Source organism: Rhinopithecus roxellana, chromosome 4 (assembly GCF_007565055.1).
Source record: "Rhinopithecus roxellana isolate Shanxi Qingling chromosome 4, ASM756505v1, whole genome shotgun sequence".
Taxonomy (NCBI): Eukaryota; Metazoa; Chordata; class Mammalia; order Primates; family Cercopithecidae; genus Rhinopithecus; species Rhinopithecus roxellana.
In genome coordinates this window covers 70189490-70203603 of record NC_044552.1, presented here as the reverse complement: position 1 = coordinate 70203603, position 14114 = coordinate 70189490, and the positions used below count along the sequence as shown (strand labels likewise).

The window sequence follows — 14114 nt, the reverse complement described above, 5'->3', positions numbered from 1 at the left end:
ACCTTTGGCTTTTCTCAAAAGTCCTAGGATGAGGGTGCAAAAGTCCTTAGTGCAGCAGCCTAGCCAATTTACACACCAACAACCAGGGTGCTTCACTGAGGAGGGAGTTAGCATCTGCAGGCAACAGGTCTGGATAAAGCTCTAAAGGCCCCCTGGATGAATGAAGAAAGACACACCTTGATAGCCGCTAGAACTGAACACTGTGGCCAAACTCTGCAAGGCCTTTCCTATCTTCTGATATTCCTTGGGCAATGCTGAAAGAGAAAAAGGAATAAACGATTAGTCTTCTGAGCAAACTGAAATGGGATTAAACTATTTCCTGAAAGTGATTACTTTATCGTAATGTTGGAAGTGATTCAAAATAGTCTATATTCCTTCATAAAACATTGTTTCAAAAGTGATTTTTTCAACTGATTTCTTTCGATTATTTTTAATTGACTGTTCAATCAATGGTGGATGCTATTATTACTGACAATCACTCCTACTTTCTCATTCACCAAATGAGAGGTAAGTGAGATGGAAGCTCCTTTAGAAGATTTCTAGCTTACAAAGTACTTCTAGCGACACTGAGCTCAATCATCACGTTAGCCCCTCTACCAGATGCAGAGACACCATCCTCACCATGGAGAGGATTAGGAAAGTAAGACTCAGATAACTGACTTGCCCAAGGTCACATGGCTAATAAATGCTGAATGTGGACTTGTGATTCCAAATACGCAGACGTTCCCACTCTGTTACGGGTGTATAAATGACCATTTGCAAACCATGACCACCAAAGACTGAAAGCAACAAGGTGTGGAGGAAAATACAACAGTCAGATGTCGCATGACCAGGGAAGAGGGGTCTGAGTTTTCTCATCTGTATGAAGAGATGATTTCACTAAATGACCCCTAAGGTTTCTTTTTAAGGTGCTAAGATTCTGGGATCACTTTGGAGAACTTACTAAGAGTCTCTGCACCTTAGGCTACTTTCTTTGCATTTGTATGGAGTCCCCTTAAATGGAGCATCTGTTTGCCTTTCAAAAGAAACCATTATTTGCATTTAAACACTCATTGCAGTTTTTAAAGGAGAAAAAGAAAACTTTTAATGTTTCTTTAAAAAATATTTAGGCCAGAGACATTTGAGGTAAGGTCTATAAACTGCATTTATCAGGAAACATGAATCCAAATTACATGAGCTCAGTTAATTTTAATAAACTGTCCACCCTCTGGTACCTCAGTTTTGCCTCTCTACCTAAAGGTGCCTGGCATGTGGTTCATCATGCAGAGTGTATGCTGGAGTTTTCATTCTACACATTAGGAATTTTAAAGAACTATTTTGAGAAAGAGAAGGAGATATGCCTGAGTCAAATCCCTTTCCCCACCCCACAAAAGAGCAGCCCGAGGTCAGCATTCCCTACTTTCTACATTTAGCCTTGTGAATTACACAGGACATGGAGTTCATCGGACATTAGACATAAGGCATTTAATTTTTTAAAAGATATCATAATCCCAAATTTTTATGATATCCTTAAAAAATGCAATTGTAAAATTTGCACTCAGGAAAAATGGCTTTCAAAGAACATACAGATTTAAATGATGTGTTATGATGGTCTTGCAAGAGTTTACAGTCAAAATTAATTCACTGCCTTTAGAACTGAATTCTTTCATTTATACTTTAGAACAGCAATCCCCAACCCTTCTGGCACCAGGGACTGGTTTCATGGAAGATAATTTTTCCACGGACAGACAGTGGGTCGGGGGGATGGTTTGGGGATGAAACTGTTCCACCTCAGATCATCAGGCATTAGATTCTCATAAGGGCTCACAACCTAGATCCCGTGTATGCGTGGCTCACAATAGGGTGCGAATTTCTATAAGAATCTAATGCCACCACTGATGTGACAGGAGGCGGAGCTCAGGCGGTAATGTGAGTGATGGGGAGCGCCTGGAGATAGAGATGAAGCTTCACTTGCCTCCTGCTGTGCGGTAATGGTCCATGTACCAGCCCATGGCCTGGGGACTGGGGACCTCTGCTTTTGAGAACAATGTCAATTCGCCTTTTGTTCATGAGTCATCCTCTATGACCAAAGTCTTGACACAGGTTTTGTTTTCTAGATGCTGCATTTGTATACATTATTTTCTCAGGGCTAATTCTACTTAGGATATAGCATCATATTTCTTTGCTATGGGAAAGAAACAACTATTATTCCTGGTGTCTGCCCCTCAAGCATGAACAGCTGGTATGTTACAAGTTCTTTTGTTGGTATAATATGTGGATGGTAAAGCGCCACTGGTACTGGTATTGCCGCTAGTAGAGGAAGAGGTAGAGGTAGCATTGGCCAATGGTTGAGGTAAGGCAGGGCCTGGCAAACTTCCTCTGCAAAGTACCAGATAGTAAACATTTTAGGCTTTATGGAGCCACAAGTTTCTGTTGAAACTACTCAACTCTACCATTATGACACAAATGTAGCCAAAGACAATAGACAAATAAACGGGCATGGGTGTGTTCCAATAAAACTTTATTTACAAAATACGTGGCAGGCCAAATTTGGCGCTCAGACCACAGTTTACTGACTCCTGATGCAAGGCTTTGGATTTTCAGATCTGGATCGAATAGTAATACTGGCATTGTCTTTGCTGTGCTATCTTATTAATTCATCTACGAGTCACTCCACATTTAGTTTCCTGTTCTTTAAAATTATTATTGGATTTCAAATTCTGATTGTTTTCCTTTTTTAGTGTAAAAATATCACCTTTAAAAAAATCATTACAAGAACAGATCCCTTTCCTATGCTGAGCATCAAAGGCCAATATAAAAGTAGGTATATATTACTCATAATTCAAAATATAAAACATTTTTATTTTTTTAAAACTGAATACAACCAATATTCCTGTATGGCGTTATGAGGTGAAGGCCAGAAAATTCTTAGTGATAGATTAGAAGGCCCTTTTCTCCAGAAGTTAAGACATAGCAATAAGAGCAGACCAGATATAAAGGAGAGAAGTCCTAGGACTCTAAGGGAGTCAAAGACATCTGCATATTGGACAGCAGTGAGATCCCAGCATTTCACGGCCTGACAAGTCATTCTGCAGCCTCTGAGCCTGTGGGTGTAACACGGCAGCAGCCCGCAGCATTAGCCCCACAGGTGGATACGTGACTGTTTATCTATCCTGGGCCACATGTGTGGCGACAGAGCTGCACAGTTCTGGGGAATACAGGAAAAACCTTCAGCAGAATTAAAGCCTACAAACCAAAGAGAAGGAGGGAGGCAGGAAGTTCTTAGGGACACGGCAGAGTCCATGTACCAGCCCATGGCCTGGGGACTGGAGACCTCTGCTTTTGAGAACAATGTCAATTCGCCCTTTGTTCATGAGTCATCCTCTATGACCAAAGTCTTGACACAGGTTTTGTTTTCTAGATGCTGCATTTGTAGAATGCAGCATTGCAGAAAGCCGTGACTGACAGTGACACTCTCCCCTCGGCAGTGCTTCTGCTCTGACATATTTTTACTACTAACTATACTGGTTTTTCTAAACACTATGGCTTTAGTCAAATATACAACATCTTACCAAATGGATGAAGATTAAAAAACAAAATCATGAGACTAAAAATAACTACAAGCACTCTCAAAACATGCAAAAATGACTAATTTTCCAAAGATTATAAAGCCTCAAATTACTGGAACTAATTAAGTGAACATGGTGCTCCTTATGAGATTTCTTAACCTGGCTTTGTTAGTCAATTTTCTGTGGTTTAACTCGGGTGAAGTGAGATTAAACAGAATCATAGGAGGGACATTACTGCCATCCACCAAATACACTTCTGTTTGAGGCAGCAGGTTCCCTTCTATGATAAGGGACATAAAACTGAGCCTGCATCACCCCCTACGAGCCCAGTGCGCTGTAAGGAGTGGACTTACGCCCCGTGCAGCGCTTCCAGTGCTCCTGCCCCACCGTCAGCAGCTCCTTCACGCCGTCATCCATGGCCTTGGTGAACTTCCCCACAGCCTCACACTTCTGCTCTCTGTGGGCGAAGGCAGCCGTCAGTCACATAAGCAGGAGGAACAGCACTGCTGTGGGGACACTCAGGCCAAATGTACCCACAGGCACTTGTTTCCTTGCACGATAACAACTCCCCTTTCACTAAGTTAGCCTTAAATACAGGCTTGATGCAGACATTTAAAGAACTACGTAAAAAGCGGTGATTTATATTTTAACTTTGCTTCCTTTCTGCCTCTACAATTCTTTGTGAATTTTAAAATTATTCTAAAGTAAATAAAATAATTTATTGAATATCTTATTTAGGGAAATTCCAATCTCTGGGGGGACCATCAAATCTATAAAAGAATAATAGGGGTTGCTAATGCTAACTGGCCATTCATTCCAAGTACTCAGTGAAATACAGACAATAACCCGGATACACAATCACCTAAGTGATCTGAAAGATACAGTTCTTTCTAAGGATGGCAAAAGTGTATTGACCAACCTAAAAAGATCACAATATACTGTTAGATGAAAAAAGCAGATTATAAAACAAAATGTCTAGTGTGACGTCATTTTTGTTTAAACAACCTTTCCTATAATTACATATGTACAGAGGAGGATTTGGGAGACTAAACACTAACATATTAACACTGATTTTCTCTCTGGGTGGTTGAAGAGTTACGTGTATGTGTGTGTGTGTTTCTTGTGTATACTTTCGGTAACACATACGTAATAATTTACGATAAAAAAGCTTTTTAAAATTAAAAACCATGCAAATTTCTTGTAAGACCTTAAGAGAAAAGGAACTACTCCAAAGTTTCAACTGACCTTGTATTTTAAAAACTAAATGATTAAAATCAACAGATTAAAAAAATATACAGAAAAAGCAGGTTAGAGACTGCTTCCTCAAGGCAATGTTCAAAGAGGTTTGCTGTCTGAATATTGCGTGGGTTTTAGGTGGCTCCGTGCCGCCTGGTTTCATCACACTATTGGAAACAGCTACTCAACACCGTGTCAACTATGAAATCACTGGCTTCAAGGTAAAAGAAAGATTTTAATCTGATGTTGCAGTTATAAAGACAGTACTTCTACATACAAATGATGTTTCCCTTGTTATTGGACTACAAATCCCGCTCATTTCATAAAACTCTAGTCTGACAATTTGAGTTTCGGCTGCGGCTACTCTGGCTGAGGCCTGATGGCCAAAGGAGGAGAGTGCAGATTGAGAAGAAAGAAAACCTGGCAGCATCTCTCACATTTCTACTAAGTCCAAGTCAGGTGCCTCTGGCTCCATGGTGGAAAATATCATGACTCCCGCCAGCTCATCTTTCTCAGCCTTCCTCTTTCCAGTTTTCCATTCCTGCAAATGAGAACGCTGTAAGGTTCAAGTGGAGAGCACAAACTGGTCTTCAAAATTCCCAAACAGGACCAGCTCATTGATCACCTTTATGTTTCTAATTTTCAGGAAGCAGCTCCCACTCTATCTCCCTCCTCACCATGGACCAAATACCTTTATACCCCAAATGTAATCTCAGGGCATGAACAGTGTCATTCCACAGAATGGACCTAAAGGGACCAAGTCTTTTGAGAATGAACCGATTCAGTCATGTTCCCTTTCCAATGGCTACCTACATAAACACAGCAAAAAGAAACACCCTATATACATATATATATACACACACACACATATATATTTTTTGAGACAGTCTCACTTTGCCTTCTAGACTGGAGTACAGTAGCGTGATCTCAGCTCACTGTAGCCTTGAACTTCCAGGTTCACGTGATCCTCCCACGTCAGCCCCCTAAGTAGCTGGGACTTATGGCGCACACCACCATGCCTGGCTAATTTTTATATCTTTTGTAGAGATGGTGTTTCACCATATTAGCCAGGCTGGTCCCGAACTCCTGGGCTCAAGCAATCTGCCCACTTTGGTCCCCACAAAGTTCTGGGATTCCAGGCATAAGCCACTGTGCTCAGCCCACCCTGTGCATTCTAAGTGCCTCAAATGTTTAGGTTAACTGATTTCTAAAAAGGTAAATGCTTTTCTAAAATATAACACAGAAACCACTATTATGAGCTTTTTAAAAAAAAAAAAATACTAAGATATACACATAAAGTACCCCAAAGCAAAAATATCCAGTGCAATGAATGTCACAAAGTGAATATTTGCCTAACGACCAACTAGGCCAGGAAGGAGCAAAGAGCTCCCATTCCAAAAGCACCCCCGCATTGTCTTTTCCCCAAGCATTGCTACCTCTTCCCTCTCCCACAAAGGTAACCAGTAATCTCTCTCTTATGGTTTTCATTTCCTTGCTTTTCTACTATGGTTTGAATGTGTTCCCTCCAAACTTCATGTTTTGAAACTTAATAGCCAACGTGATAATATTAAGAGGTGGGGCCTTTAAGAAGTGATTAGGTCATGAGGGCCTCTCCCCTTGTGAATGAGATTAGCGTCCTGATAAAAGAGCTTGATGCAGGGAGTCTGTCCCTTTTTGTTTTTCCACCTTCCACCATGTGGGGACTCAGCATTTCTCCCTTTTGGAGGATGCAGCCCTCACCACACACCAAATGCTGGTGCCTTGATCTTTGACTTCCAGCCTCCGTAACTGTGAGAAATAAATTTGTTGTATATAAATTATCCAGTCTCAGGTACTTTGTTACAGCAGCACAAATGGACTTTGTTTAGATGCACCTAAGCATGCATCCTACCCTGTCCTGCTAGTTTTTCAAGCTAGCAAAGAACCCTATAAATGCGTTCTTTGGTGTCTGGCTTCTTTTGCTCAATCTTGGTTAGGAACTACAGTCACAATTTTGTGTAGAACTACAGTTCATTCATTTCATTGCTGTATAACATTCTACTGTATGAATAATACCCAATTTATTTATCTATTCTATTACTGGTAGCCACCCTTATCAAGTTATGAATGAAGCTGTTACATACATGTCTCCTGGTGTCTGTATGCCTGCATTTCTATATTCAGTACATACCCAGGAGTGGAAATGCCAGGTCATACGAGAGGGTTCAACTTTAGTAAATGCCAAACTTTTCCAAATTGGTCTTACCAATTTTCCCCCAACAGGTTATGAGTCCCAACGGCATCTCACCTCACCAAGATGACACTTGGTATGGTCAGTTTTAGCCACTCTGGCAAGTGTGTAGTGGTATCTTGCTGTGGTTTTAATATGTATTTATTGATTGCTAATGAGATTAGGTCCTTTTCTATATATCTGTTGTTGATTCAGATACCTTATTTTATAAAGTACATGATCAAATCTCCTATTTTTCCATTGGGCTTATTGATGTTTTCATATATTCTAAAATCTAGCCCTTCATTGCTTATATATATGTGCAAGTATCTTCTACTCAGTAGCTTTTCATTTGTAATAGCTCTGCTGAACAAAGTTCTAATGTAGTCTAATTTATCCACATCTTTCTGCAGAGTCTTCTTCATGTCATATTTCAGAAATTCTTCCCTGCTCTCTAGGATACGAGGATGTCCCACGTTATCTTCTGTAAGCATTACCATGTTGCTTTTCACATTTAGATCTGCGAGCCACATGGAATTCATTTTCAAGAAAACTATATACAATGAAAACTTTCAAACATATACAAAAGAAGAAAAGTATAATAAACCCCTCAGGTTCAGCTTCAATAATTACCAACACTTTGCCAATCTTTTTTAAATTATCATTAGTTTAGTATGAGATACAGAAGTCATTTACGTGATGAAGCTTTTGGAACTGTGGTGGCACGGGCAGCCTCATGTGATGCCATTTCAGTAGGGATTTACTTCGGCTTACACACTTTCTAAGAATGGCACCGCCTCTAAATAAGAAATGACCCTTGTCTAGAACTACTTGGTGCCTCCATATTCTGGGAAAACTTTAACTTTCACACTAACTGGTTAAATCTTTCCACCCCCACCTTTAAGGTCTGATCCAATAGCTACTACTGTTGCTTGCAATACTTTTGAGATTTTTCTGGAAGTATAATGACTCCTTTGGCTACAGTTTTGGGTGCTTTCCTTTCAACCAATACTCAAAGACTGAAAGAATCTTTCCAAGTGCCTGTTTGCTGTGACTCCACAGGAGACCCACAGCTCCACCTTCAGCACATGTGGCCAAGGGAGAAGTTGCCCAGGCACCACTGCTCCCCGGGAGGTGCCAATCTTGTTTCATAGGTACTCTCCTCCATTCTACCTGTGGGATTTTTTTTTTCTTACTTTAAAGCTAATTTCAAATATAATACATACATATATATATATATATTTGAGACAGAGTTTTGCTCTGTCGCCTAGGCTGGAGTGCAGTGGCACAATCTCGGCTCACTGCAACCTTCACCCCGGGGTTCAAATGATTCTCCTGCTTCGGCCTCCCAAGTGGCTGGGATTACAGGTGTGTGCCACCACACCTGGTGAATTTTTGTATTTTTAGTAGAGACAGGGTTTTGCCATATTGGCCAGGCTGGTCTTGAACTCCTGACCTCAAGTGATCCACCACACCCAGCCTGGGACATATTTTAAAAACATAACAATATCAATAACAACCCTAATACAATCAACTGCAGATTGTAGTGAGGTAGCGAGCACATTTCATTTCCCTGCAATGTGCCATCCAACTGACCCAGCACCAGCTACTGAAAAGACTGTCCTTTCCCTACTACGCTCAGTGCCATGTTTCTCAGAGATCAAGTGTCTATTCTGCTCTACTGGTTGGTTTGTCTAGCCTTATGCCAAGTCATGCTTTTATACATTTTTAGCTTCACAATGAGTTCTGATACGCAATAAAGTCTTCCTCCTAGTTCATTCTTTTCCAAGAGAATCCTGGCAATTCTTGGCATTTTGATTTTCTACATATGGCATCCTTACTGTTTTCAGTCCATGAGACACAGTATTAGAAAACTTATTTAGGTCTTCTATTATTTTTCTCAATAATGTCATAGTTTTCTATGTAGATTTTTTTTACATTTTCTTCTATTTATTCCTGGATATTTGATACTTTTGATGTTATTGTAAATGAGTTTTCTTTTTTTTTTAGATTTTCGATTTCTGTTTTTGGCTGATAAATACACAATATCTTCTATTCAGCCACCTTACTAACCACTTATTTCTAATAACGTCTCTGTAGATTCTTTAGGGGTTTCTGTGTCTACCATTTATCTATATGAGCTGCTACTTACCACAGCATCATAGTTTCTATGTAGCTCTAAACTGTCATTTAGCAAGCAAGGAAATTCTGGCCCAAAGGGATTAAATACCTTCACTAAGATCACAGAGGCAGTTAGAAGTAGCGCTAAGACCAGAACTCAAGTGCCCTGACTCCAAGTTCTTTCTTTTTTCTCTTATACCACTTTTATGACAAGCTGATACCTCTTTCAAAGTGGCAGTCATTTAAAACAACACAACACAACTGATATCTAGGATTTATTAAACTCCACCATGCATAAAACATGGCCTTCAGAAGTGCCTTCTAAATCAAATCCTTGGAAAATCTATCAAATAAGCTCTTGTAAAAGTCTTGTGGGCACCACGAAGGCAACAAACTTGGAGGAGGTTCCCTGTAGTTTCTGTAACTACAAAGTAACCAAAACAGTTACTGAATTCAAAGAACTTAGTTTCACTACTATACAGCTACATGACACACACAGTGTGACCGGGTAACCTATCTCACCATAAATATATACAAACTCCTAAGACATGGTGAAGAGACCCGTGATATACACAAATTCACAAAGACACGGTGAAGCATCTCCATGTTGTCTCATCCCCAAGCTGGTGACATATAACATATCACATGAGCTGGTCTATTCTAGAAATAGTCAATAACTGAAAATAAGGCCCAAATATGTATGTTAAGTGTATGCATACACCTGTAAACATACACCGATAGAGTCCTAATATTTAAGACTTACTATTTGTTCACTTCAACAAGTGAAAAGTACTACAAAGAAGTTTAGCAAGTCAATCTCTCAAAGTTCCAAGAGGGTATATGATATTCTATTATTTGATCAGAGACAAAAATAGCTTCATAATTTATTTCCCAGGCTGATAATGTCTTTAGCATCTGCTGTGGCTTCTAGGCCAACTCCTGCTTTTATTCTTTAGGGTGCTTTCTAAGATATGCAGTATTTGTTGAGACAAACTGTGGAGGAAACATCTTTAAAGAATAAAATGATACAATAAGGAGTACAGTAAATGCTTACTGAGAGAGAAAACTATTTCCAAAGCAGACAATTTTGAGATGTCAGGCAGCCAACTTTTCCCTGACTTTAATGAAGAACAGATGACCACTGGCAGACTAACTGGTCACGGGGCAGGCAGAGAGAGGCCAGCATTGACTTCAGACTCACCATTACAGTGATGAAAATGGCCTGGCTCTGAGAAGAGCGGCTCATGTCTGCCTCTCCCTTTCCTGTCATCATGCTATTACATCGTAAGGACAACGTGATCAGGAAAATCGGTCACCCCACTCCCCTCACTTCATGCTGATAATACCTTCAGAGTTTGGGGACTATCCTCCTATTTTTACAACATCTAGGGAAAAACCGCTGACCCCATTACATCCTTCACCCTGCCCCTGCCCATCCTGAGCCAACCCACTCCTGGCGTAGGGGAAGCCCTTCTGGCAGGCAGCTCTTCACTCATCATGACAAATTTCCTATGGTGGGGATTTAGGTTTCTGTCCCCTCACTGTCACTGGAGGAAGTGAGAAATAACTAACCAACATAATTTTAACTCCTTTCAGAAATAAGTTTGGTGTGAATGAGACAACTCTCAATATCCTCTGACGCCATAATAATACAATGTCCTACCTTCTCATCTCGGAAATTTAGGAACTGCTGGAAAACTTCACTTTCAGAGATTACTGGATGGCGACACATCCTGGTCATCCAGGCCTGAAGTCTCTCCATGCGCATTTTGATAAATTCCTCTTCAAAGCGGCCTGCAAGCCAAGCGACACACAAAGAATGACATGCAACTTTGTCTAAAATGAATTACTGTTACCATACTGTAACTGAAAAACCATTTCTATGGCTACTGGCTACTTGGTATAAAGTGATTTAGCAAAAGGTAAACCATGGTGATTTTTCACTAATCTAAAATACAAGCAACACAATGAATGCTCAAAGACACACAGGTAAGATGCAACAGACTTCAGTATTCAAGAATATAATTCCAATTTAACATATCTACAAACCCTTTAATTGGGACAAGAATAATAACAACCTCAAAGTGCTGTTTTCTTCAATTATCCTTAAAGTACTAAAAAAAAAAATTAAATCTTATCTCAACATGAAAACCTGTCTCTTTCCTACAAGCTAACAGGCCAGTTTCTTTGTGGCCACAGGAAGTCCTATAGGCAAGAAAGGAGTGATAAGTGGAATTTAACGTCATTCTCACAAATGACATGACATTTCCATATTATAAAAATGTGTCCAAATGCAATATAAATTACATATATACAAGTTTAAATTTATCATTATGAAAAGTAACCAACACTGTAGCTTTTTTTCTCCATGTATTTTAAATTACTTAAACGGAAATACCAAAGGAATTTTTCCACGAATGCAATAATGTTAAGTTGCTATTCCAGAACTTGTGACCATACTAAAACAGTTTAATGAGTGGTCCTTTCTGTTTTAAAAGTAGAAGGTCAGCTTGACAAGGATGGCATAACAAACATCGAGTGAACACTAAGAATGTTTATAAACCTACAAACAAAAATTACTATTAGTTAAAAGGCTTCTAGTGGTAGAAGTTCCAGCTATGGCCTGGAGAGATCAGCTAACCCTACTCCTCAAAAGCAACTATAAAGCTAGACAACATTGACAAAAACAACCAAATGAGTGCTCTAGAAATCAACAAAAGGCGAATGGCCATCTAAGAAGTGTTTATGCTTGAAGAACTGAACTTCAGGCAACAATGGTGGAAATCTGTGGTGTTGGGAGGCTGCTCCTGTCTCTCCCAGACCTGCTGCCTGTATGTCACCCCACCTCACATGTGTTTGACATGGCAGTACCACTAGGGTGGACAGGCTGTGAAGATCGGCAGCTGCAGCGTCTCCATCAGGGTAAGAGGCTTACTTGAAGTGATGGGAGATGCCCATGTTCAGTGGTGGTGTCAGTGGCAGTGACAATCTCAGAGACAGATGAACAGGAAGGGCCAACAGCCCTGATAGCCAAGGTTGAACCATGCATATTCCAGGCTGAGGCTGTATGCATACACAGTGGAGACCAGAGAAGGTTCAAGCCAGGCACACAATCCTGGTCAACTGTGAGGCTGTACACACAAGTAAAGGAGACACAAAAGGGTCTGGTAGAAAGTAAAAGCCAGGGCAACTTAAATATGACCTGAGTTTTGAATGAGTTACATCGAGTTACAGTTACATCGACAGAGGATAGAAGCCCCAACTTACTGGCCTGAGGTGGCTGGTTACAACCTCTGTCAATCAATCATAGGCTTACTACCAATCCACACAGACACAGGAGCAAACTCTAGGAAGGCAAATGTAAAATAAACTAATTAACAAACACAGCAGTAACTGAACTGCCAGGGAGACAGACTTCAGAGATTTAATCTTAGACAAGTTACTTAACAAATAAAAAGCAGAAACAACAACCTTCAGGGAGGTAAACTCAGAATCTAGAGTTGCTAAAATATATTCTCAAAAATGTCCAGTTTTCAACAAAAAATTAAGAGATATGCAAAGAAATAGCAAGATATGACCCATACTGAGAAAAAAACAAGCAGTCAATAGACACTATCTCTGAGTGTCCTCAGACGTTGAGTTTGGCAGAAAAAAAAACAATGTGGCAGATAAAGCAGATTCTATAAAGATGTTCGAAGAACTAAGGGAAGCCTAAAGAATTAAAGAAAAATATGACAGAGAATCAATACACAGAATTTCAAAAAGGCAACAGAAGTTACCAAAAAAGAATCACTTGGAAATTCTGGAGTTGAAAGTATAGTAATTGAAATTAAAAATTCACTGCAGATAAGGCTCAGCAGAAGATTTAAGGTAGCAGAAGAAAAAAAACACCCAGTGAATTTGAAGATAGATCAACAGAAGTTAACTAACATGAAGAACACAGAGAAAAAAAAAGAAACGTAAAATGAACATACCTTAGAATACATCAAGCACATCAAACACTTGTAATGAGAATCCCAGAGGAAGAAGAGAGAGACAAAAAAAATTTGAAGAAATAATGGCAGAAAACTTCTCAAATCTGATGGAAAAGGAACCTACATTTCCAAGAAGCTCAACAAACCTCAATACAGTCTGCATTTGTAGGATAAATACAAAGAGATTCACAACTAGATAAGACAGAGTTCAACTACTGAAAGACAAAAACAAAATCTTGAAAGCAGCAAGTGAAAAATGACTGATCATGCACAGTGGTGTGGGCACATTAGATAAACAGCATTAACACAGCTGACTTGCTGTCTAACACAATGTAGCCAGATCAGTACAACTATCCTCTAAAAATAAAGACATACCCAGATAAATAATGAGATAATTCACTGATAACAGACATGCATTATAAGAAGTATTAAAGGAAGTCCTTCAGGCTAAAAAGAAATTAGTAAAGATGGTGACTTGAATCTGCAGAGAGAAATAAATAGCACCAGAAATAAAAGGATTAATGTAAAAGACTCTATAGATATATTTTTTCTATTTTGTTTCCTTAGCATCTTTAAAACACAAAGGACTGTAGAAAGCAGTAATTGCCACACTGTATTGTTGGAGTCATAACATATAGATGTAATATATATGAAAATAATAGCATAAATGAGGGAAGTGAATAAAGCTATACAGGATAAAAGTTTCTATATGTTAGTGGAATAAATATTAATTTAAAGTGCACTGTGATGTTAAAAAAGATGCATATTATATCCCGTAGGGCAACCACTAAGAAAATAACTTTAAAAATTTAGTTTAAACAATGAGAGGAATTAAAACTACACACTGTAAAATATTTAACACAAGGGAAAGGCAGTAAAGGAGCAAAAAGAAGCAAACACAGAAAACAAATAACAAAATGGCAAATGTGAATCTAACCATGTCAATAATTATACTAAATACAAATGGACGCCTGTAGTCCCAGCTACTGGGGAGGCTGAGGCAGGAGAATGGCGTTAACCCGGGAG

General features: G+C 39.4%; 1 protein-coding gene across 2 annotated transcripts in view; it reads right to left on the bottom strand.

Annotated features, from left to right (window-relative positions):
* SNX9 (sorting nexin 9) overlaps window positions 1–14114 on the bottom strand; it is a 129481-nt gene that overhangs the window by 13457 nt on the left and 101910 nt on the right. For both annotated transcript variants that reach the window (XM_030929090.1, XM_030929091.1), the window contains 4 exons: window positions 10778–10908; window positions 5222–5325; window positions 3902–4005; window positions 177–254 (listed from right to left, as the gene is read on the bottom strand). In XM_030929090.1, coding sequence (XP_030784950.1) covers window positions 177–254; window positions 3902–4005; window positions 5222–5325; window positions 10778–10908 — 417 coding nt within the window. The remainder of the gene's footprint in view (window positions 1–176; window positions 255–3901; window positions 4006–5221; window positions 5326–10777; window positions 10909–14114) is intronic.